At 57.9% G+C, this 23,510-nt stretch overlaps 2 protein-coding genes across 2 annotated transcripts in view; both read right to left on the bottom strand.

The window, feature by feature from the left end:
* Window positions 1-105: 105 nt before the first annotated feature.
* Window positions 106-13,384, bottom strand: FA2H (fatty acid 2-hydroxylase). The gene is made up of 7 exons (XM_030457729.1): window positions 13,118-13,384; window positions 6,656-6,751; window positions 4,541-4,683; window positions 4,334-4,440; window positions 2,959-3,131; window positions 1,693-1,945; window positions 106-885 (listed from the first exon to the last, which is right to left on the bottom strand). Exons 1-7 carry the CDS (start codon window positions 13,382-13,384, stop codon window positions 806-808), a joined length of 1,119 nt encoding a protein of 372 aa, XP_030313589.1. The 3' UTR covers window positions 106-805.
* A 4,470-nt stretch (window positions 13,385-17,854) lies between these two features.
* WDR59 (WD repeat domain 59) overlaps window positions 17,855-23,510 on the bottom strand; it is a 51,067-nt gene continuing 45,411 nt past the window's right edge. The window contains exons 23-26 of the mRNA XM_030457975.1: window positions 23,365-23,437; window positions 21,780-21,906; window positions 21,198-21,340; window positions 17,855-19,491 (exon numbers count right to left, since the gene is read on the bottom strand). Of these exons, the coding sequence (XP_030313835.1) occupies window positions 19,256-19,491; window positions 21,198-21,340; window positions 21,780-21,906; window positions 23,365-23,437 (579 nt within the window). The 3' untranslated portion in view covers window positions 17,855-19,255. The remainder of the gene's footprint in view (window positions 19,492-21,197; window positions 21,341-21,779; window positions 21,907-23,364; window positions 23,438-23,510) is intronic.

Below are 23,510 nucleotides of genomic sequence, written 5' to 3'. Positions count from 1 at the left end.
CAGCTGTAGTGTCTACAGTTTGACATATAACTTTTTTTTTTTTCCAAACCTTTAAATATCTGCAGTAAACATTAGAAAATAAAAATCACAGGATCAGGGGGGAAAAAAAAAAAAAAAAAACAAAACACAGGGGAAAAAAAAAAACCAACAAACCAACCCAAAACAACGGCATCTCGTAGCAATTCTGCTCATTGGAGTTGGAGTTTCAAGTTTCCAGTAGCCAATGTCTACCTAAAACCATGACCTTGCTAAATCTGGCAGAGCGCTATGGGTGCGTTGGTTAGAAAGAGGCAAAACGCAGACCTGCAGGATCCCCACCCCAAGGGTCCCAGGCCAAGAAAGCCCCGAGCTGGGATCGAGCCAGGAGAAGGACCCGGGATACAGAGGGGCCCTCGGCACGAGTTAGGTGATGGGGTTAACCACAGCCTGTAGGATGCTCGGGAGGAGACACCCGGGCAGGGCTCAGGGGGGCTCTGGAAAGGTGCCAGGGCAAAGGAGGGCAGTGGGCATCAGGCACTTCATCTCTCGGGCAGCAGATCTGCCCGTGCATCCGTGACCTGGGGCGGGAGGGCGGCAAGGAAGGAGCAGGAAACCCCCAAACTCCTCCTCCTCCTCCTCCTCCTCCTCGCTTTTTCCCACATCCGCGTCCGCCCCATCCCCCGCTCCTGGACCACGCACAGCACCGGGATGCTCCGGCTTGGGGCCACCGCTGTGGCACAGCCCCCTGAGGGCTGCGGGGGGTCAGCCAGCCTCGCCGAGGGCTGGGGAGGGACGGAGCCAGCAGCCAGGAGCCGTGCCGGAGCCATCAATCCTCTTTCTCGAAGGTCTCCTCGGGGATGAGTGTCCGGAAGGGGTGATCCCAGAAGCGGGTGCTGATGCCAAAGCCTGCAGGGAGGAGAGAGAGGGAGAGGGAGGGCTCAGCCCGCAGCCCTGGGATGTCACTGGGGACAGAGCACAGCTCGTCCCATGTCATCTGAGCCTCTGCCACCGCCGCTGGAAACGGTGGGGCTGGAAGCAGCTGGCAAGTGGCCAGGATGGGATGCCATCCAGGTGGATGCAAAAGTGACAGTGTCTGACAAGGATACCTGGGCCAGGTGGTCCCTCGGGAGAGGATGGTGAAGGAGGAGCACTTGCATTTTGGAGAGGGAGGGAGGAAGGCAATGGGCAAGGAGGACGAGGAGGAGAGAGGGAAAGAGGTGGCTGGGCCGTGCCAGCAGCCCCATGGATGGGTGATAGCTTATCTGAATGGGGTGTTTTCTCCTAGGAAGCGGGGCAAAGGGCAAGCTGAGCAAGCAGGAGGCTGAGGAAAGTGTGGGGTGGACCTGGGGAAGCCCAGGGCCTCACACCCTGTGCCTGCCAACGCCTCCCAGCCTTGAGAAGATGCTGCTCCGGGAGAGGATGGACACTCACACGCCCGAGGGGAAGGGCTCTGCCTCCTCCCTGCTGTCCCTGGGTGGCATTGGTGCCTGCTGGTGAGACAGACTGCTGCCTCCAGCCTCAACCCAGGGGCTCAGAAACGCACCCCATGGGGTGGCAGCACCTCACACCTTGCTTCCCAAGCCACATGGCTCCCGTTGGGTTTCCCAAGCACCCAACTCCATAGTGCCAAAGTACTTCGGAGCATCGGGTGCACACGTGCAGACAGGTGGGGCTCTGGCAGCCCTTCCCAGGCATGGAGAAGGTGGGGCTCACCTGATTTTTGGTGTTCAAAGTGGTGCTTGACGTGATAAACCTTCAGCCCGTACAGGTAGGTGCCTTTCTTGGGTGAGCCATAGTGGAGGTAGTAGTGCATCATGTCGTAGATGACGTAGCCGCAGAGCCCCCCGACAAACACCGAAAGCCCCAGCACCTCTGGCAGCATCAGCTGCAGGACACCGTAGAAGAAGGCAATCACCAGGGAGGCTGGCACGGGAGGGAAGACCAGGCGGGAGCTGTCGAAGGGAGACTGGAAAAGGGAGAGGGATGGTGGGATGGGTAGCTCCTAACTCCAAGGAAGGGATTCTGCCCCTGTACTCAGCCCTGGGGAGGCCACACCTCGAGTCCTGTGTCCAGTTCTGGGCCCCTCAGTTTAAGAAGGATATCAAGGTCCTGGAGCAGGTCCAAAGGAGGCAACCGGGCTGGTGAAGGGACTTGAGCACAGACCCTATGAGGAGAGGCTGAGGGAGCTGGGGGTGTTGAGGCTGGAGAAGAGGAGGCTCAGGGGAGACCTCATCACTCTCTGCAACTCCCTGAAAGGAGGTTGGAGCCAGGGGGGGGTTGGGCTCTTTTCCCAGGCAACTCTCAGCAAGACAAGAGGGCAGGGTCTCAAGTTGTGCCAGGGGAGGTTTAGGTTGGAGATGAGAAAGAATTTCTTTCTGGAGAGGGTGATCAGGCATTGGAATGGGCTGCCCAGGGAAGTAGTGGATTCTCCGTGTCTGGAGATCTTTCCAAAGAGCCTGGATGTGGCACTGAGTGCCATGGGCTGGGAACCACGGGGGGAGTGGATCAAGGGTTGGACTTGATGAGCTCTGAGCTCCCTTCCAACCCAGCCCATTCCATGATTCTATGATTCTAACTCACCCCACACCCTCCCCAAAAATCCAAACGCTGGGGAGACTCGTTCAGGAAAAGGCAACACCAAGCAGCCCCCAGGAGCCCTCCCCAAAGAACGGGCCCGGCAGTGGGAGCTGGACGGTGGCTTTGGCTGTCAGACAGCCAAGCTCCACGGGGACGTTTCCTCCAGCAAAGCTAGAGGGAGCCCATGGCTTTTTCCAGACCTCCCCCGGAGCTCGCAGGTCCGAGGGCAGCTCCTGGGAGCCCGTCTTGCAGCCCGTGCGGGTATTGGGTAAGGGCCCTGCTCGGGGCAAAGATGCCAGGAGTCATGTTGAGCAGGCACTGACAGGCTCCACATGAGCAAAACCCACGATTCCCACGGGCTGGCAGGTGCTGGTGGAGGCGTGGGTGCAAGCTGCGACTCACCTTGTGATGCTGCCCATGCAGCAAGAAATGCAGGGTGATGAGATAGTAGTTACTAGCAGGTGGCTTCATGTGGAAGACAAAGCGATGGATGAGGTACTCTAGCAGGGACCACAGGAACATCCCCAGGAGGAAGATGAAGGGGAAGTAGTATTTGTGGACGGGGATGGAGTACTCTACACAAGGAGACATGCAGCAGTCAGCGGGGCAGGTGACATGCAAGCTGCTCTTACACGTTGCCATCCTGCCACTGGCATGCGGGTGGAGCTCAGCTCTCCCTCCCACACCTCTGCCTCCTGCCTGCCCTGAGCTTCCCCGGGGAGCTGCCTTCCCAAACACCACTCCAAACCACCGTTTCCTTTGACTCCCATTGATTTACAGGCTTTATGGAAACGGCTGGGTCCTCCCTGCCACAAAGAGTCAGCCAGGACACGTCCTCCAGGCACAGCCCTGTCCTTAGGAAGCTGCTTCACCCACCAGAACAAGGAAGGAGGGACCTTATCTGTACAAGCAGCACTCGTGATGGTTAAACAATGTTGTTGACACTGAGAGGTTTTTTTGTTGGTTGGTTTTTTGGTTTTGGTTTTTTTTTTGGGGGGGGGGTGGGGGAAAGAATAGGTTTGTTGGGCACTTTCCCCCGCAGAGCATTTTTCAGCCACCTCCTCCTTTCAGGGCTGGCTGCCAGCCCTGCGTCCTCAGCAGCACGATTCAAACCCCTCCCGTTCCCAACCCCTGATCCTCAAACCTGTTCATTTTTTAAAAAAAACCTAAATAAGTGACCCCCTTGCCATCAAGGTGCTGAAGGCCACGAGGAGCTGGTGGGAGGGGGGTTTGGGGTGAGTGTGTGTGTGTATTCCTGCCCGCAGCTGGGCACAGCTGGCACTGGGTGGCACCTTGCAAAAAAAATAGGGAGCCCAGGAAAAAAAAAAAAAAAAGCACAACAAAGAAGACAGCCTGCCCCAGCCACACTTGTTATTCCCGGGAGGGGGAGGAGACACTGGGAGATTCAAGGACAGGCAAACAAGCCCCGCACTGTGCGAGCTCGGTGGCGTGAGAGCCGGGTCTGTTCCCCCGCTGTGCCAGCACCCGGGCACGGCTCAGGGTGGGTGGCAGTGGAGGGTGGCAGGCACCCCAGCGGCTCTGGCTTAAGGATGGAGGGAAAGCAGGGCTCCTGGAGTCTGTCAGTCCCCTGGCAGGGACCGAAGGGTGTGGGTGAGGAGGGGATGGAGGTGGAGGCTTGAAAGCAGCGCAGGCAGCTTCGTGCAGGGAACATGCACGGGAGGAGGGTGGGGAAGGGATGCAGGGGGTGCCCCACCACTCGTGGTGGCCCTGTCCTTGGACCTGGGGTGGAGGCAGTGAGCTGAGTCCCTGCTGGTACCTGTGGTGAAGGAGGAGAAGAGCCGGGTGTTGCCCTGGGCGAGGGAGGTGTAGCTGACCCAGCTGAGATAGAGCACCACGGGTGCCCACACCATGAACACCACGTACCTACAGGGGAGAGGGAGACGGTGTCAGAGGGACACCCGGTGGGGTGGGCAGCCCTGTCCCCCTTCCCATGGGGACACCCACGCAGACACCCTGGGCTCACCACGCCGTCTTGGAGAGGAACTCCAGGATATCCGAGTGGAAGAGGCGGATGGGCCGATCCACGGGCTGGTGCACCCACTCGTCATACTTCTCCCCCAGGTAGCCCACTTGCCACAGCAAGGGTTTCTGCCAGTCCACCAGGTCCTGAGGGAGCAGACACTGTTGTACCCTCACGTTTCAGGCTGCAAACCTCTTCCATTGCCCCACAAGCTGCTGCTTTTTGCTCCAAGCAGTTCTGGGCTTCTCCCCAGGCACCAGTGTGGGGCAGAGGACCCCAGCCAGGCACACGTCAGCCCCACCAGCACAGCACTGTGCTCACCCCCCTCCCATTGAGGACCTGCCAGCAACTCAAGGGCAAGGTGGATGGACCTGGAGCTGATAACTGAGGCTGTTTTACCCCATGGGACCTGCCAAGATCAGATTGTGAGGAGAAATCCTGCCTGGTTACTACCTGTGACCTTGCAACCAGCAGGACCCAGGGCCTGTCCCCACAGCATTGCCTCAGCTGAGGGCTTTTTCCTTGGGGAGAGAATCATAGAACCCCAGACTGGTTTGGGTTGGAGGGGACCTTAAAGCTCCTCCAGTCCCAACCCCCTGCATGGGCAGGGACACCTCCCACCAGCCCAGGTTGCTCCAAGCCCCATCCAACCTGGACTTGGACACTGCCAGGGATGGGGCAGCCACAGCTTCCATGGGCAACCTGGGACAGTGTCTTACAAGCCTCATAGTGAAGAATTTCTTCCTAATGTGTAACCTAAATCTCCTCTCTTGCAGCTTGAAGCCATATCCCCCTTGTCCCATCTCTCCAGGCCCCTGTAAAAAGTCCCTCCCCAGCTTTCCTGCAGTTCCTTCAGGCACTGGAAGGTGCCCTAAGGTCTCCCTAGAGCCTTTTCTTCTCCAGGCTCATCAACACAAAATCTCTCAGCCCTTTTCCACAGCAGAGGTGCTTCAGACCTCTCACCATCTTCTCCGAGGGCTCTGGCAGTGAGGAGCCAAGCAGGAAGGGATGTGGAGCAGGGCTGCAGGGGATGCCCACATCTGCACGGGGCCGAAAAAGGAGAGAACCAACGAGCAGCACCACCTCTGCTCAGCATCCCCGGACACCTCTGCTGTCAGCCCAGCCAGATAAGGTGGTTTCTGGGTCCCACCTCTGCCCCAAGACAGAAACTGCTCTCTCAGCCCTGGACCTGGCAGCTCTCCACCAGCTTGGCCTGTGCCACCCGGTGCCGGCGCGGCTGCCCCGTGCCCCCGGCTGTGCCCACGGTCACTTGGCAGCCGTGGGGGGGTGGCTCTGTTTGGGGCATTTCAGGGCAGGGAGATGAGGTGGCCGAGGGCCTTTTTGGGGTTCTGCTCCCAGGGTAGGGGTGGGTACAGTCACTCAGGAGGAGAAACAACCCCAGCTCACAGCTGGTGCATGGATAAAGGCACCAGGGAGGCTGGGGAGAAGTTGGGGCAGAAAGGTCACTTGGGGCTGGCAAGTTTGCTTTTAAAGGTGGTCAGCAGCAAAATATTGAGGGCTAAAAGATGTTTTTCTGCTCAGAAGAAAAGATAATTAAATCCCTTTGCAAGATGAGAAGCACACTCACCATTTAAGGCAGGGTGGCCAGGTGGTGCAATGAACAACAGGGACATCCAAAAGCACCTTGGGGACAACAAGTCTGTGCTCCTGCTCAGAGAGGAGCTGGCAGAGCAGGGAGCACTCTGCCTGCACAGGGATTGCTCTGCCCAGGGGATCCCTCAGTGCTCAGCCAAGAGGGAAAAATGAAAAAAATAAAGCAAAAAAACCCCAAACAAAACACAACAAAACAAAACAAAAACCCCAAACCCAAAACAAACCTGCCAGCAAGGTGTGGCTTGGCAGCACATCCTGCTCGAAGGGCACTGTCAAGAGAAAGACAACTCCACCCATGCTGCTGCAGGAGCCTCCCAGCCCGGCCCTGCCCAGGCAATAAAGCAGGAGGGATTCTGCCTGCTCCAGGAGAAAGGGCAGGAGCAGCTGGAGCAGCTCAGCACCCTCTGGCATCCCAGCTTCCTGGGCATCAGGAGGAGGAGCCCCCGTTCCCCCCAGGAGAAGCCCTCTGGCAAACATGGTGCTGGAGAAACCCCTGGCTCTTACCTTCTCCATGTCCACGGTTTTCCAGCGGGGATCCAGCTGCCTCGAGGGCTGGGCTGTGGCATCTGCTGCCATCTCATCCACTGGCTCAGGGGGGCTCTGGAAAAAAAGAGAAGGAAAGTCCCCAGGGTAAACAACTGGTGGCAGACACTGGTAGGGGTGGCAGTGGCCGTGCCACCCAGGGGGATGGCAGAGCTCACACCTTCCTGCTAAATAAATAAGGGGAAAAATCTGATGAATTTAAGTCAGCCAGTTCCTGCAGAGCAGGTTCTTGCAGGATGAGGCTGCTGGTGAGCTGGGCTGCCCTTTGAACCATGCACTGAGCACTGTGCTCCCCCATCTTTTTTGGAAACCTCTCCTCAAGGACACTCTCCAGCCTTCCCACAGGTGCTGTGGAGGCTTCTGGGCCCTTGGCCAGCTTTTCCCCATGCAAACAGGAAACCTCAGAGCACAGCCCACCTTCCCACAGGCCAGCAGCCTGGCAAGCACCAGCCTGGGCTGTCCCCAACACCAACACAGCACGGGGTATCACTGCCAGAGCCATCACAACGCTGGCACTGGGCTCCCTCCTCCCTGCCAGCAAAAGCCCAGCTCAGCATTTTGGTCTCTGAGGAACCTGGGGACCACGGCATGGCCAGTGGCACCACCCTGGCTTCAGGCACAGGGGGAAAAATGCAGTGGGATGGAGCTTGTCCTGGGTTAAAAAGCAAAGTGGGCTTCAGAGGGTGGCACCAGGCTGGGCACCTTCACTGCAGGGCATCAGAGATGAAGTAAGAGGGGGGGTTGGTTTAGGCAGGAGAAGGCACATCGGGGGCTGGGGGACAGGAGGAAGCCCAGGCTGTGGTGTCACTGCCAGGGCTGGCCAAAGGACAGGAGAAACCTGCTGCTTGGATGTGCCAGCCCCTCTGCCCGCCAGCACTGCCTTACAGCAGGAGGGGTTGGCACGGAGGGGTGGGGGGAAGGTTAGCAAAGCCAGAGTGTGCCCCCCGGCAATCCATCGGCAGGACGTGCCAAACATGCCTTTCCTCCTGCTTTGTCACCTGGAGTTACCCATTAACCTGGCAGCCAGGCACGGCACGGTACCAGCACGGTACCAGCACGGTACCGGCACGGTACCGGCACGGTACCGGCACTGCCCACTGTGCTGCTGGCACCTGGGAAGGGTTTTGCTCCTGGCAGCTGCCAGCCCCCCGACGGATGCTCCAGGAGGGATGGGATGCTGGGAATAACCCCGCACAGCCTCGGCAGCCAAGGGAGGAGCTGGGTGGCAGGAACACCGGTGTCACCTCGCCAGGGAGGACAGGACTTCACTGTTTGCCAGCACCAGGCACTCCTCGCTGCTGGGCTCCCACCCCCTGTCCCAAATGGATCTCATCCCACTGGTACCGGAGCTACCCAGCCCCAGGGCAGCCACTCACCCGCAGGGAGGCAGTGGGCAGGATAAGGGGTATTTCCAGCCAGGCAGGACTTGAAAAGTCCCCTCTTTTACTGCAGAAAGGGCTAGGTGTGAGGTTAGGGTTTGGACTCCTCCCTCTGCAGGGCCCCCACCCTTATTTCTGTCTCCACATGCTCTGACCATCAGCCAGGCTTGCCAGGGAAGGTGGGATGCCTCAAAATCCAGCTAGGAGTGGTCAAGTTATGGTTTTGCCTCCTCCCACCAGCAGCTTTGAAAGAAAAATTGGCCAAGAGAGAGGGGGGCAAGAGAGAGGGGGGCAAGAGAGAGGGGGAAAGAGAGAGGGGGAAAGAGAGAGGGGGAAAGAGAGAGGGGGGAAGAGAGAGGGGGGAAAGAGAGAGGGGGAAAGAGAGAGGGGGAAAGAGAGAGGGGGAAAGAGAGAGGGGGAAAGAGAGAGGGGGAAAGAGAGGGCTTTTCTACCCCCCAAGAAATGGGTCTGTGCTCTCCACCTCCTTGCCCACAGCAGGAAGGATGTTTGAGAAAGCCCAGCTACACAACACCCTGGCTCTTCTCCTCCTCTTTCTGCAACATCCACACAGCTCCAAATCCCCTGCTCACATATAACAGTGTGGCTGAGGCTTCCCCAGTCCTCCCCCAGGCCTGGGAGGTGCAGTGGGGGCTCAGACCCCACCTCCCTCACACCCAGGCCGGGCAGGACAAGTGTCACCTGCAAGATGCCACCACCCTGCCTGCACCCTCCCAGCACCCCGCCCTGCCCGTGTCACCTCCTCCTACTTCTCCTCTCTGGGAGGAAGGCTTTCCCCTTGCTTACCCCAGGATCAGCACTGAGAAGACCAGTGGCTGTGGTGCAACCATGGTGCAAGCCCTGCCTGCATGCCCTGGCTTGCTCCCTGGAGCCTCAGCACATTCCTGCCTGTCCCAAGTCTGCAGCCACCCCACGGGGGACCCGACCACCCCCAGGACCAGAGCAGGGGCTGCTCCTCATCCTGCTCCTCCTCCAGTGAATAAAAGGTGGGTGTGAAGGTGGCTGAAGAGATCTTGGCCACTGCTGTGCTCTGTCACCCATGGGTGATGCTGGTGAAGCCAAGTCATCCCCAGCCAAACAGGCCCTGTCAGGAGACCTGTGCAAGAGGCCTGATGTAACAAAGGGAAAGTTCACATCTACAGAACAGGACCTTCCTGTGCCACTGCCCCGACCAGTGGGCTGCCAGGAGGGAGTGGGGATGAGCACCCAGAGCACCCCACTGGGCAGTAACCGGGTGACCCAGTGTCCATCTCCAAGTATCCCACTGCCCTGGACCAGCACCACCAGCACCACCACCCCATGCTGCCCAGCACCAGGGCTGAAGACATTCAAAGCAAACCCAAATGCCCTGAAATGTGATTGAGTCTGGATGGGAGGCTCAGATACCTGAGATGCAGGCAGGAGGGAGCTGGGAAGCTCCCCTGGCCCAGGCAGGGCCATGCTGCCTGCAGATATCCCCCCTTGCCCAAGGTTTCCCACTCCTGCCCTTTTGCCTGATGAGTCAAATCCCACAGGATCCTTGGCTGTGCCTCTCCACCGAGCTCCTGCACCACTCACTTGGCTGATGTCCCTAGGGGACAAGTGGCATTGACAGTACAGGCTCAGGAGGTCACCCCAGGAGGCATAGGGAGCCCTGGATATGCTCCTGGTACCACCATCCCACCAGCACCACAGACAGTGGCTGGCAGAGCCCCACAGGGCTGTGTCCCAGGCCATTAAACACTGGGTGCAGTACGAGTAGGAAAAGGAGGTTGAAGGTAACTTGTCCTCATAATACTACTAATAAAAATAAAAGCCACTTGTCACAACAAGAAGGTGTAAGCTGGAGCTGGGACAGAGTTGGGGCAGCCAGACACGCAGCAATGTGGGCGAGAGGAAGGGGAGGACACCAGCCCCGAGAGGACAGGGGATTTTCTGTGACTCACAGCCACGTCACATACCCCAGAGAGTCTGTGATGAAAGTCTCTCATTGCTGAAACTGGCAGAGTAATTAAGATGTTCCAGTTTCCCTCTAGCGAAGCTGTTTAAATCCACTGTCTAGTTTGGGTAATTATTGCTTCTTGCTTTGATCTCCCCCATAGGCACCGTTTGCATAGATAAAAAATTGGGGGGTTAATTTGTCCTTACCCAGAGGGTGATGCAGAAAAGGGACCTGCAGCCCGAGGATGGAGCTGAGCTCCCGGGAGCCACAGGAAGGGGTGCAGAGAGGCGTGCTGGTGGGATGAAGGCTGGCTCTCACCTTCCTCTTTGCCCTTCCTGCTTTAACAAGTTTCCCCCTCACTTTTCCAAAACCCTCAAAGTCTTTTGGAGATGGATGGATGCTGGTGGGACCTCAGGTTCCCACACCCCTTGGCACAGGGATAGTGAAGCCTCAGGGACAGCAGGTCCAGGGAAGGGATTCTGCCCCTGTGCTCAGCCCTGGGGAGGCCACAGCTTGAGTCCTGTGTCCAGTTCTGGGCCCCTCAGCCCCTCAGGAAGGAGCTTGAGGTGCTGGAGCAGGTCCAGAGAAGAGCAAGGAGGCTGTGAAGGGATCCAGCAGAATTGCTGTGAGGAAGAGCTGAGGGAGCTGGGGGTGTTGAGGCTGGAGAAGAGGAGGCTCAGGGGAGACCTCATCACTCTCTGCAACTCCCTGAAAGGAGGTTGGAGCCAGGGGGGGGTTGGGCTCTTTTCCCAGGCAACTCTCAGCAAGACAAGAGGGCAGGGTCTCAAGTTGTGCCAGGGGAGGTTTAGGTTGGAGATGAGAAAGAATTTCTTTCTGGAGAGGGTGATCAGGCATTGGAATGGGCTGCCCAGGGAAGGAGTGGATTCTCCGTGTCTGGAGATCTTTCCAAAGAGCCTGGATGTGGCACTGAGTGCCATGGGCTGGGAACCACGGGGGGAGTGGATCAAGGGTTGGACTTGATGAGCTCTGAGCTCCCTTCCAACCCAGCCCATTCTGTGATTTTATGACCTGCAATGGATGGGGAGAGGCACCAGCAAAGCCCTGGAGGTCCAGAGCTGGACTGGGGTGATGCAGCACCTCCTTTGGGGAGCAGATGCAACCAAGCTCCACCAAGGGCAGCAACTTCCCCTATCTCCCCCTCAGAGGGATTTTGGGAAGCAGTAGGTCTGGCAGAGCAGCTCAGGCACCGGGTGCGTGCCGGATGCAACCAGCAGGCAGCTTCCTTCCCTGCCCTGCCTTGTGTTACAGCGCAGGATGGTTCTTTATCTGCTGCCAGGTAGCGTCTGATCTCCCAGGGCCCGGCGTTATCACACCAGGTATTTGCATTAGGACGGTGACAATTCCTCTCGGTGCGGGCTGCAGAGCGAGAACTCGTTTGGCCGGTACCTTCCTTCGCCCCAACCCGTTGGGCTCGTCACACCTGCGGGGAGGTGGCAGCGACGAAGCGTCCCGGCAGAGCAAGTGCCATCACCGGGACCCGGGGGAAGAGCAGGCAGCGATCGCAGCCGCGCCAAACAAAGCCCCGTCTGTGGAGCTGCCGCCGATGCTGTGCCACGGGGAGGAGAACCAAGAGTGCAAACAAGCAGCCCCGAGGGGACTGACCGGTCACTGACCTTGCTGGGACATCCAGAGGGGAACAGCAGCCATTAGGGCTGGGGACGGGGGCTGGGCTGGACCCGCTGCTTGGGCAGCCTGTCCGCAGTGTGCTGGTCGTGGTGGCAGCAGTGCCATGGTGCTGTGGTGCTGCCATTTCCCCAGGGAGTTTTTCCTCCCACCTGGGCTGAGTCCCGGTCACCCTTGTCTGTGCCTGGACAGTTTAGGAGGTGCTGGGCTCCTCCCCCCAGCAGCAGATGGTGATCGCTGGTAAACGGTACCACCCAGCACCCCACCCCAATCCCATCTGCTTCTGGCTGAGTTCTGGCAGTGCCAGGGAGGGAGTCCTGTCCCACCACCAGCCCCAGGCCACATGGCACTGCACCGAGCTGCACGTCCCCATCTCCCACACCCCTTTGCCCCATCTCCCACACCCCTTTGGAGTCCCCAGCACCTCCACGCTGTGCTGGCACCCATCAGCCTTGCCTCCCAGCACAGCCAGGGCAGGATGTGACCGTGGGGTGGGACCCCAAAGACACCAGGTGCTGTGTACCTGGGACACCATCCAGATCAGGTCTCCAGGAGCCCAAGTCCTATGCACTTTGGGATCCTCTGCCTCTCAAGCCCCACAGATCCCCACCCCACAGATGGTGGCAGCCCCACACACCTTCCCAGAGTCACTGTGCTCCATACACTTCAGGCAGCACCTCCAAAGGACCCCAGGAGCTTCCAACACCCTCATACCCCCCTCATCCTCCATACACCCCAGCCCATCCACAGGCTGGCCCCCACTGTCCCGTGCAGCTCAGACCCAACACACTCCACCTCCCATACTGCTCAGAGCTGTCCCTGGGAGCCCTGTACACCCTATATATGACTTACACTCCAAAGCCTCCATGATCCCTACCCCCCACATCCTGTACAGCCTCTGCATTATTCCCTGTACAGTTGTGAGAGCTTGGACCTGGGGTGCCCTATAGACTTTGTGTGGCTCAGATCCTGCAGCCCAGTCCCAAGGTGACCTACAGAGTTTGTGCCCCTACTCCCTGGACTTGAGTTGCTCTGTAAACCCCACACTGCTCAGACCCCATACAGCCTGGACCTGGAGCCCTATGGACTCTGTACACTCGAGACTGAGGTCACCCTACAGACTCTATACATCCCAGAGCTGGGACACCCCAAACCCGGGGCACCCTATGGACTCCGCACACCTCAGCCCCGGGGTATCCTATGGACTGTGCTTGCCAGAGCTGGGTTGCCCCATAGACTCTGTACATCCCCAGCTCGGGGACACCCTGTAGCTGACACACCCCAGTTGCGAGACACCCTATGGCTGGCACACTCCAGCTCTGGGCCGCTCTGTAGGTGACACCCCGCAGCTCACGCACACCCTACAGATATCACACCCCAGCTGCGGGACACCCTACAGACTCAGCCCACCCCGCACACCTTCCAGACCCCGCAGAGGGCACGCACCGTGCCCGGCCGTACCTGCTCATCGGCGGGCTCCATCTCCCCCAGGTAGTACTGCTCCAGCCAGCGCCGGGCGTTGGCCGAGTGCCGGTGGGGCGGCCCGTCCAGCGCGGCGCTCACGTCGGTGCCCGCCCGTCGCCGGAGCAGCTGCTCACCCCCCGGGTGCAACCGCACGAACCCGCTCAGATCGTAGAGGCGGCGGCGGCAGCGGACCAGGCAGGCGCCCTCCGCACAGCGAGCCCGCACCTCGGCGGCGCTGAAAGAGCGCGGCGGCGGAGCCGCCATGGCCACGGACACGGCCCCGGCCCCTCCGTCCCGCTGCACGCCCCGCAACCCGCGCTCTGCCCGCACCTGCTCATCTGCATACATCAATATGCCGCCCGGACACGCCCACGCGGGACACGCCCCCCACGCTCGCTCCCCGTTGGACAGAGCCGGGACCGGGAGGGCGGGGTTCGGGGTTCGGGTGGGGAAGGTTCCGCCCCAAGGCAGGTGGCCTCGGGGTGTGGGAGCCATGGGACACCCATGAGTGGGCAAAGGGGGAGCGTGGGGAGAAGGGGGGAACCTTAGGGGGCCATAGAGTGCCAGTGTTGGGTTATGGGGTTCGGGTGGGGGGAGGTTCTGCCCCAAGGCAGGTGGCCTCGGGGTGGCGGGGGGAGCCATGGGGCACCCATGGGTGGGCAAAGGGAGAGTGTGGGGATAAGGGGGTCCTCTTAGGGGTTGGGTGTCATGGAGTGCCAGTGTTGGGTTATGGGGGGTCAAGGGAAGACAGGGCAGCCCGGGGGGGGAGTGAGGGGGTGAGGGTGGGCATGTGGCACGTGTGGGTGAGCAAAGAGGGAGCGTGGGGATGCAGGAGGGGTCAATGGGGGGTAAGGGAGGAACCTCTTGGGTTTGGGGGGCTATGGGGGGTCATGGGAGCACGTGCATGGGAGAATGGGGGTGGAGGGCACCCCAGAGGGGGAGAGGGTGGGTGAGAGAGGGCATGAGGACACACGGGGGGGGGGGAGGGGGGGGATTTGGGAAAGATGCAGGGGGTTAATGGGGGACTCAGAGTATACCATAGGGCTTGAGGAGTCACAGGGAATGTATGGGAGGGTGTATGGGGCACCCCCCAGGGGTATCACTCTTCTGCTGCCCCCCCAGCTCTGCTGTGTCCGAGGTTTGTGTCCAATCCTTGCTCAGAAAGCAGGGTCCCTTCTGGAGCCACCTCACCCTACTGATCCCTCCCCAGAGGTGTGATAAGCCCCCACATACACACCTGCCTGTCTGCGGGTTTATTTCAATATTTAATTAATTTTCACACATGCAATTAGCCCGGGTGGGCAGCACCACAGGAGAGGTGGAGGCTGTTGCCTCAAACCCCCCGTAGGGAATCACAGAGAACGCCAAAAAAGGGGATTTTCTCCCCGTTTTTTTGGAGATCCTGCCCTCCAAGCAGCTGCTGGGCTTGGGGTGGAGGGGTGCTTTGGGGTGACACCCTTGACCACAGGGTCTGGCCATGTGCTGGCAAATTGTGGCTGTGCTGGGCTGCAGCTGATAATTAAGGGGGGGTTTGCTGGCTCAGAAATGGGAACCCCCCCACACCCTGCCCTGGCCCCTTGCCTTTGGGGTGCTGTAGGGTGTTAACCGAGGCCTTTAATCAAGACAGAAGCCAAACCCACCACAGCGGCAGCTTCAGCTTCCCAGCACAGCCCTGCCAACACCTTCAGGGGAAGAAGTTGCTTTATTTAGGGGGGGGGAGGCTGGGTGAATTTTGTACCCCGATGGGTGCAGCAGCAGAACACACATCCCTGGTCAAGGGGGTCTCACGGAGAAGTTTTTTGTGGTGGTGAAAAACGCCCCTTCTAGGGCTGGGCAGGAGGGCAGAGGAGTCCCAGGGTGCTGCAGGAGACCCCAAAGGAGGTGTGGGGGGTGGGCTGCCCCACTGTCAGGAGGGGCTGTCCTGATGTCCACCCTCTCCTGGTGGGTGAGCTCGGTCCTGGCAGCTCTCCAGCATGGCAGGGCGGCTTCCGGGAGGGGATTAAGGGTTTCTGAATGAGTGTTGGGGCGAGGTGGCAATGGAGGCTGATCCGAGTGAGCCAGGATGCTCATCCAGAGGCTGCTGCACCCACACCCCCGGGGGGGGGGGTGGGCACCCCAGATTCCAAGTGACAGCCACCAGCCCATGGTATTGGCTAGGGGGGACGCTGAGCTGTGACCCCATCAGCCACACCACCCTGGTCAAAGTGTCCCCAGTGTCACCCTGCCACCCCATCCGGTCCTGCTGGCCGTGTGGCTCTGGGCTCAGCCCTGCCACAGCGTCCTCTGGCCGCGGCGGTGCCGGGAGCAGCAGCCACCGGCACTTCCCGCTCTGTCCCGGCCTCTCCCACCGCTCCAGGGAACGGCGAAACCAGGGAAAGGCATTTCCTTCCCTTCCCCCCCACGCCCCACCAGCACCCCAGGGCAAGGAGGGCAGGCCAGGTGATGAGCCAGGCTCTGTCCCCTGACGCAAGGGACAGGGGTGTCCCCAGGGTGGGCGAGCTGCACTCCATCTCTGTGTTGGGGATGGGGTTGCAAGGGGACCCCCTCACCCCTGGAACAGGGATGCACTGAGCACTGGGAGAGGGACAGCAAACACCACTGTGACAGCACCAGAGTGGCAGTGGGGGGGCTTTGCCAAGGGCCACCTGTCCCCCGTGGTCACCAGTCCCCAAACCCCTGTCCCTGTGCTCCTAGCCTCTTGTCATGCTGGTCCCCAGGGCTAGCAGGACCAGGGAGTGGAACCAGCTGATGATCAGCCCAGCTGAAATGAGAGCAGCCAAATGGTTTTGGTTCATCAGTTCCTGAACTGGTTTACCCAGCAGACAGACAGACAGACAGACAGACGCTGGGGCCAGCATAAGGGAGACAGCAGGAATGTGCCACCGGGCTTTGGGCAGGATCAGGCCCTCCAGCACTAGCACAGACTGGTGCTGGAGCAATGGGGAGAAGGGGGCTGGTACAGAGCAGCATCCACGGGGAAAGGCTTTCCTCCACACCTCTGACATCATCACTCCTCATTTCCCTGCCAAACTCTGATCACCAGGGATTAAATTTCCTTCTCTGTGTATGGAGAGCCCCAGCAGGGATGGGGAAGGCACCCCACGTTCACTGTATCTCTGCTCACCCTGCAGAGCACAGAAAGGGTTTAAGAAGCTGAGGGTGGCCTCAAGTGTGCAGGGTTGGTGGGCATGGGAGCCTCCTCTTCCAGTGGAAAAGCCATTGCCAATGTGCCAGTAACAGCCCTGGGAAGGCACTGAGGAGGCAGCTGCACCACGTCCTGCCAAAGCAGAGACCTGGGGGATGCCCCAAAGCTTCCCCAAGCTCAGCACCCTTCTCTGCAATGGCCAGCAGCCATGGGCAGGAGTGGGGTGGGGAGGGCTCTCTGGCTGTCCATGGATGGAGCTTCCCTCCCTGGGAGTGCCAGGACTCTGGCAAAGCCATGGCACCAAGGATGATGCCCTGAGGGAAGTGGTTCCACACGCTCCTGCGTTGCACCAAGTGGGCACTTTCATTCCATGCCCCCTCATTCCTGCAGGAACCACAGAGTCAGGGATCCCCCCCAGAGGGTGTGGGGCTGACAGTGGTCTCTGGCACTTTCCTTGGGCTGGGTGGCTCTGTTTGATTTGCCTGGTTTGACCCTGGCAGCCCCCCCAGGGCTGGTTTGGTGTGTGCTGGCACACTCCATGCCAAGACCCACTTCCCCAGCAGTGCCTGCCTCCTCTCCCCCTCCTGCTCCCTTCCCAAAAACCTGAAATTAAAGAGCGAGACTGGGCCAGATTTGTGATTTTTTGCACTTTGTAATGTTATTGCAAAGAGCAGGGGGGTAAGAGGAGAAGCAGAGCAGATGGAGGGGCCAGCCTTGGCCACCAGCACAGGACACCCCATTCCTTATCCTTTACTCCAGCCAGGAGCTGCTGAGCAGAGTGAAGGAATTTCTCTCCTCATGGAGCTCCGGGCAGGTGAGAATAAGCCATTCCTGTTTCCTTGCAATAGTCCCTTCTTCATTGAGCAAGACTGCTCCCCAAGCAACCATCACACACGCTTTGGGGTGTGAGACAAACGCCGACAGCATCCGGGAAGAAGTTCCACCTCCCCGTGCAGGGTTGCACAAGCAGCCACGGCAAGAGGTGCTGCTTTTCCTCCTTCCTCTGAAGCACCAGCTGCCCTCTACCTCCGAGGTATTCAGATACTATGGAGATAGACTCTAATGAACTGTAATAACACACACCAAGGGTGTCTGTACCTCACCCTTAAGTAACAACTCCCAGTCTCCTTTCCCTTCCAGCCCACACGCACTCATGCATGGAAATGAAAATGCTTCCCAGCTGAATGCCTGTCACGTAGGAAGGCAGAGGGTGGCTCTTTCCCTGAGTCTCCGGACACTGAGCACCCTCACCCTCCCCACAGGGCTGGCACAGCACCCACCGTGGCACCGGGCAGGGCCCCAGCTGCAGAGCCCCGGGGGGGTTCGGTTCGCCGGCAGCTCAGGCACCGCCCGGCTCCGTTTGTGCAAAAGGTGCAAAGGGACCCGTGGGGAGGTCCCTGGCACCGTCACGCTGTCCCCACATCAACACAGCCCCTGTGAGAGCCAGGGCTGGGGCTGCCAGCAGCAGCTGCTGAGCCCTCCAGGGCACAGGATCCCTGTTTTGGGGTACAGGGAGAGGGCTGGGGGGTGGCAGGCCACAGGGGGGGCTCCTTGGAGAGGGAGAATGAGCACAGCAACAGCAAGTTCCACCAGAACAGCACTTAAAAAAAATAGTTTTTATGTTTGAATGTTTAAGATACACCACGTGTTTATTCCACGGCAGGATCCCACAGCCTGAGTTAGCACAAAGGTTGGGTGCGGGCAGGGCACGGGGACCTGCTCAGCAGGTGGGGGTGGGAGGAAGGGATCACATCTGCCCAAACCCAAAGCTGGGGCTGAACGCTGCTGGGGTGTGCAGGCAGCCAGTGGCACAGCAGCATCCCCAGCAGCCCCAAACCAACAGATCCACCCGGTACATTCTCCAACTGAAGCTCCACTGGGAGAAAAGGCACAAACCTTTCACCTCTGTGAATCCCTCCACCATTTTCCTCTAGAAACTGCTGCATCCCCAACTCAGGAGCCTCATCACTCAAGCATAGTAGCAGCAAACCTCAAGTTATTCATTGATTCCCCCCAGAGACCCTGGAGAAGACAGCCAAAAGGAGCTGCAGGGAGCAAGCATCCTCTTGTTTTCTCCGTAGGAAAGCAAAGGCTTTCAGAAAGGCCCTCAGGTGCCACCATGCATGGAAACACTGAAAGGATCCCAAACTCAGAAGGCAGATGCCTTTCCCAGTCACCAGGAAGTGCCACGGACAAGGCAGGGACAGGCAAGTTAAAGTGCATTGCATCACCAGGTCAGAGCAGAAGCTGCAGACACCTTCAGAGTAATGGTGCTAAATCTGCCAGAAGAAAACTAATCCCAGTGACTCTGGGCGTGTGGCTGAACTTTTCACACCCGTTGCAGACATTGACCTGTGAGCAGGAAGCTATCTGGAAGTAATCCAGAAAAATGAAGTCTCATTGTTTTGCTTTGCAGGGTAACCTAAACAAAGTGAACAGCCATTCCCAGTAAGGACCCTTTTGCTTCAGAGGTACCTCCAAGCACAGCCCCACAGACTATTTGCTCTTTGAGTGCAGTTCACAACTCACCTTTAGAGCTCACTGTTGCCTGTGGATTATTTCTACCTAACTGTGCAAAGATGATGATTTTGCTCAGTCTGAGCCCCCCCCCTCCTGTCAGGAGGCACCTGGAAAGACACTGTGCAGCTGGAGCAAGTTTGGCTCTGCCAGGCGAGCACTTTCCAAAGGAGCTTTTTAACATCTCCTCATCTCACAGGAGCCTGAGACAACATCTACACACCCTGCTGCAGGAGGGAGCAGTTTTTCTGGTCTGGCATCCATCACCAGCAATGGACACTGAAAACACACTAAAAACAACCTGGGAAGTGTAGGAGCACTGGAAGCACTCGTAAATGTCACCGTGGCTCATCTCCAGGACATCCTGCTTCAGCTCCCTGTGGCATCCCCTCTGTGGAGGGCAGAGCTGATTCAACATGGCTTGGGAATTAAACACGAAACCCCGCAGGCGGGCGCCGTGCTGTCCCCGCTGCTCAGAAGGTGCTCTCCAGCAGGCAGTGGCACCCACAGCCCGTGGGACACACCTCCTGGGTGCGAAACCACTCCATCATGTGGCTGGTGTGGCCACCGTGGCCACAAGTCAGGCAGAAATTGGAGGATCCTCGCACAGCCACGTGGCAGATGGCACACTGGAAGGTGAAGCCCTTGCAGATGGCGCACTGGGTGCCCCGCACCTCGCTGCGACAGTGGCTGCAGTACACCCCAAACTCTGGGGAGGAGAAACAAGAGAGCAAGGCAGTCAGTGCTGGCAGGACAGAGAACAAAACAGCCCCGTGCACAGCCCCTCTGTTCAACGCGTGAGCCCCATTCTCCCCCTCTGCTCTGCTCTGCTCTGCTCTGCTCTGCTCTGCTCTGCTCAGACCCCCCCTGCAGTGCTGGGTCCAGTTCTGGAGTCCCCAGCAGCAGAAGGACACAGAGCTCCTGGAAGGTGTCCAGAGCAGAGCCACTGAAATGCTCAGAGGGCTGAGCACCTCCCTGGGAAGCCAGGCTGAGGGATTGGGGTTGTTCAGCCTGGAGAAGAGGAGGCTCCCAGGGGAGCTCAGAGCAACCTTCCAATATCTGAAGGGGCTACAAGAAAGCTGGGGGAGGGCTTTGGACACGGGGGGGTGGGGAGAGGACAAGGGAAATGGGTTAAAACTGGAAGAGGGGAGATTGAGGTTGGACATGGGGAAGGAATTCTTTAATCTGAGGGTGGTGAGACACTGGAACAGGTTTTCCAAGGAACTTGTGGCTGCCTCCTCCCTGGCAGTGTCCAAGTCCAGGCTGGATGGGGCTTGGAGCAACCTGGGCTGGTGGGAGGTGTCCCTGCCCATGGCAGGGGGGCTGGAGATGGATGATCTTTAAGGTCCCTTCCAACCCAAACCATTCTATGATTCTGTGAACCCACCACCCAGTTCCCCTGTGAGTTACACAGCTGTCAGCTGGGAATGTGTTTGATTTCTGGCTGGGGACACACTGTGGTGAAGGCTTCTTGCTGGTCTCATCTGCCTCACATCACAAGAGCAAATGAGAAGGGCCTTTGTTCCCCTTGGAGGAGAGAGCACAGAGTGCACTCACTGCATGTGGGATCAGTGCTGTCACTGTCAGCCATGGAGGAGCAATTGGTGCTTGAAGTCACCAATTTGCACTCCAGGGTCCTCCCCAGGAGGAGTCCCAGGGGAGAAGAGGTGAAACCACCACTGCTTTCCAGGCATCTCTCACAGGCTGCTCTTCTCCTGCATTCAGTGCATTTTTTCCCAGAAGAAGCAATTTTGGCAGCTGTTCTTTAAGCAGCAGTTTGGGGCACCTGCACTCCTGAAAATACTGTGGGAGAAATGTTCTATTTGCCTATTTCTTGGCTAGCTCATCCACAGGTAAAGACCTTGACATTTTAGTCACGTGCTGTAGGGAAACTTCAGCCCAGAATCAGAGATAAGACAATCTGGGGTCCTTTACATCAGATCCCAGACTGATTTGGGTTGGAAGGGACCTTAAAGCTCATCCAGTCCCAACCCCCTGCATGGGCAGGGACACCTCCCACCAGCCCAGGCTGCTCCAAGCCCCATCCAACCTGGACTTGGACACTGCCAGGGATGGGGCATCCACAGCTTCTCTGGGCAACCTGGGCCAGGGGCTCACCACCTTCACACTAAAGAATTTCTTCCTGTTCAGAGGGAATAAAGAACAGCCATCAGCATAAATAACTGAACATTGCAGTGGGGCAGCATGTTCATTTCCAGCTTTGCTGGAGAGATGCTACAGTCTGCAAAACCTTTGAATCAACACCTGCAGGCCTCATCTCTACCCAGAGCTGCAGAGAAGCCCAAACCATTTGCTGGCAGAGCTAACAGGCTGACAGACACTTTTATCCTACCTGCTGACTGCACGTTACCAAGCTCCTAAGGTAGAGCTGTGACAGCTGGAGCAGGTACTCACCAATTCCTTTATGAGGATCAGGAGGACAAGAGACAAACTTCAGAACCTCAGCTCGCTTCTCCCGCAGGCCCCACCGATAAAGGATTTCTCCATAGCACTTCTTGAAGTCATCAAATTGCTGAGTGTTGGCAGGATCCAGGAGCCTAGAGGAACAAACAGGGTTCTCATCCACCTGATTGACTCTCAGGGACCCTGGCTGCAATCCTCTTCCCAGCCACGGCTATGCTCACATTGCTCACACATTGAGAGCATATGGGCCAGCTCACATTGCCTGAAGAGCAGCAGATTCCCACCTGTTGCTGCAACACTGTGGAACATTAAAAGGGTCAGGTCTTCACTTACTGTACACACTCAAGGTGTAGGCTCAAAGGATGGGCTGTCCCCTAAGACCTCCAAAATGGACACCTAGAGATGTTATTATATGCAACCTCAGGAGCCGAGCTGCAGTTTGAAGCTTGTCCAAATGAATAGCTGAAGCTGAATCAGGAGCTTCAGAGCACCACCAGAGACCTGGCCAGAGAGTTCCAGCTGAAATGGGCACAGAGTTATGAATACCCCTGCTGCACACACCCCAGAACCTACCTTTTGTTCTTGTCATGCTGGTCCTTCTCCCTCTCCCGATGATCGGGGTACGTGAGGTTTCCGTAGCGGAAATCATCTGGAGAGGATTCACACCAGGGAGTGGAGCTCTGCTCCGTGTCCTTGTTTGCTGCAAGGATCACAAGGTTGTGAGCAGACATCAGAAAGCACAGTGCTCAGGAGCACAACCTCCCCAGCAGCAGGCTGGGGAAGGAGACACGTTGGCACACCCCCAGCTCTCTCTCAGATGTGGCCGTGTCACCTTCTGCCTTTCTCCAAACACTGCTCTGCCTCAGGAAACCAAATGCCAACCTCTGCTTGCTAAGGGCTCCTATAGCCCTTCTAGTGACAAGAGGAGAACGGGGATCACCAGGCTGAGAGATCTCACTTTTGCCTTCCACTTCAGACAAAAAGGAACCAGGCAATCAATCCCCATGGATTTTGCTTAGGGAAAAGCAGAGGTCCCCACCACAGGCTGGGATCCTCTTTCCCAGACAGAGGACTCTCATTAACACCCTAACATCAAGGGGCCTCTGTGTAAGGTCCTGCCTCCCAGGCAGGGAAAAGATTGCTAATAACCACTAGAAGACAACATCAGCTCCAACAACCCCCATTCTCTGCTCTTCCCCCAGTCACAGATGCTTTGGCATCACACTGGAAGTTACAGCTTTGATGCTAACAGGGCTGATGTTGCCCCAGGCCATGTTTATCACTAGGAATCAGCCAACAGCTTCAACTCTGACACTGGAGCCCTTGGAGTGACTTCTCTTTGACACCTCTGAAGCTCAGCAGAAAACCCCTTAGGCCCACAGCTATTCCTGGCACCAAGAATCCAACCTTCCCAACTGCTCCTGGTTTTCCAGTGACTGGAGAAAGCACAGCACTGCTTTTAAACCTTGAACCCCGTGGAATTAGCTGGGTTGATAACATTGTGAAGCCACTCTCAATCACTTGAGTGATGGTGGCAGTTAGCAGAGTGTGCCACAGGACTGAAGGTGTCACCCCTGTCTTCAAAAAGGATGGCATGGGACTGCAGGCTGGTCAGCCTGACCTCAGATGCAGGGAAGGTGATGGAGAAGCAAATCCATGAACCAAGCATGTGAAGGACAAAGAAATTACCAGGAGTGGTTGGCATGGATAGCAGTCTGTGCAAAGCACTGGGGCTGTGGGGAGCTCATGGCTTCCAGCAGCACCAGGGCAGCCACTCCCAGCACTCACTAGAGCTGGGCTGGGAGCAAAACAGTGTAAACTGGTCTCTGACTGGAAAAGGCAGCAGTGAAAGCCCTTGGATCTGGCTAATCTGCAATCCAGGGACCTAATTTGATACGTCTGAGGGTGTTTGTGATGTTTTCTCCAAAGCCTGATCTGAGAGCACACTATACAAGTCAGAAAGGGCAGAACTGCAGGGGCATTGACACAGTTCCTGCAAGCCCTGCTCACTTCCAGCCATGGAGTCACATCCCATCAGCCAAACCCTGGCAAGCTGCTCCAGCAGAGCACATCTGCAGCCACAGCCAGTACTAACTCCCCTCCCACCATCTAAAACCTATGCCAGAAGGGAGGAAAATCACTACCCAGGTCTCAGTACCTATGTTCCAGCCTCCGGTTCCAAGTCCAGGATCTGACATGCTGGAACAGGAGCCAGAGGAAGTAAAGCTGGGCTGTTGAAAGGGGAAAGGAGACGAAATCATGTCATCTACATGAGAGGTGCTCCAAGGGATCCAAGACAAATGG

This window comes from Calypte anna, chromosome 11, assembly GCF_003957555.1.
Source record: "Calypte anna isolate BGI_N300 chromosome 11, bCalAnn1_v1.p, whole genome shotgun sequence".
NCBI classification, from domain to species: Eukaryota; Metazoa; Chordata; class Aves; order Apodiformes; family Trochilidae; genus Calypte; species Calypte anna.
The sequence above is the reverse complement of the archived record's forward strand: the minus strand, read 5'-3'. Positions and strand labels throughout refer to the sequence as shown.

Coding starts and splice junctions, on each gene's coding strand:
- FA2H (XM_030457729.1), bottom strand. CDS start 13,384: ATGGCGGCTCCGCCGCCGCGCTCTTTCAGCGCCGCCGAGGTGCGGGCT. Junction 6,752..13,117: donor TGGAGCCCGCCGATGAGCAG/GTACGGCCGGGC, acceptor CTTTTTTTCCAG/AGCCCCCCTGAGCCAGTGGA. Junction 3,132..4,333: donor CTTCTCCTCCTTCACCACAG/GTACCAGCAGGG, acceptor CTCCTTGTGTAG/AGTACTCCATCCCCGTCCAC.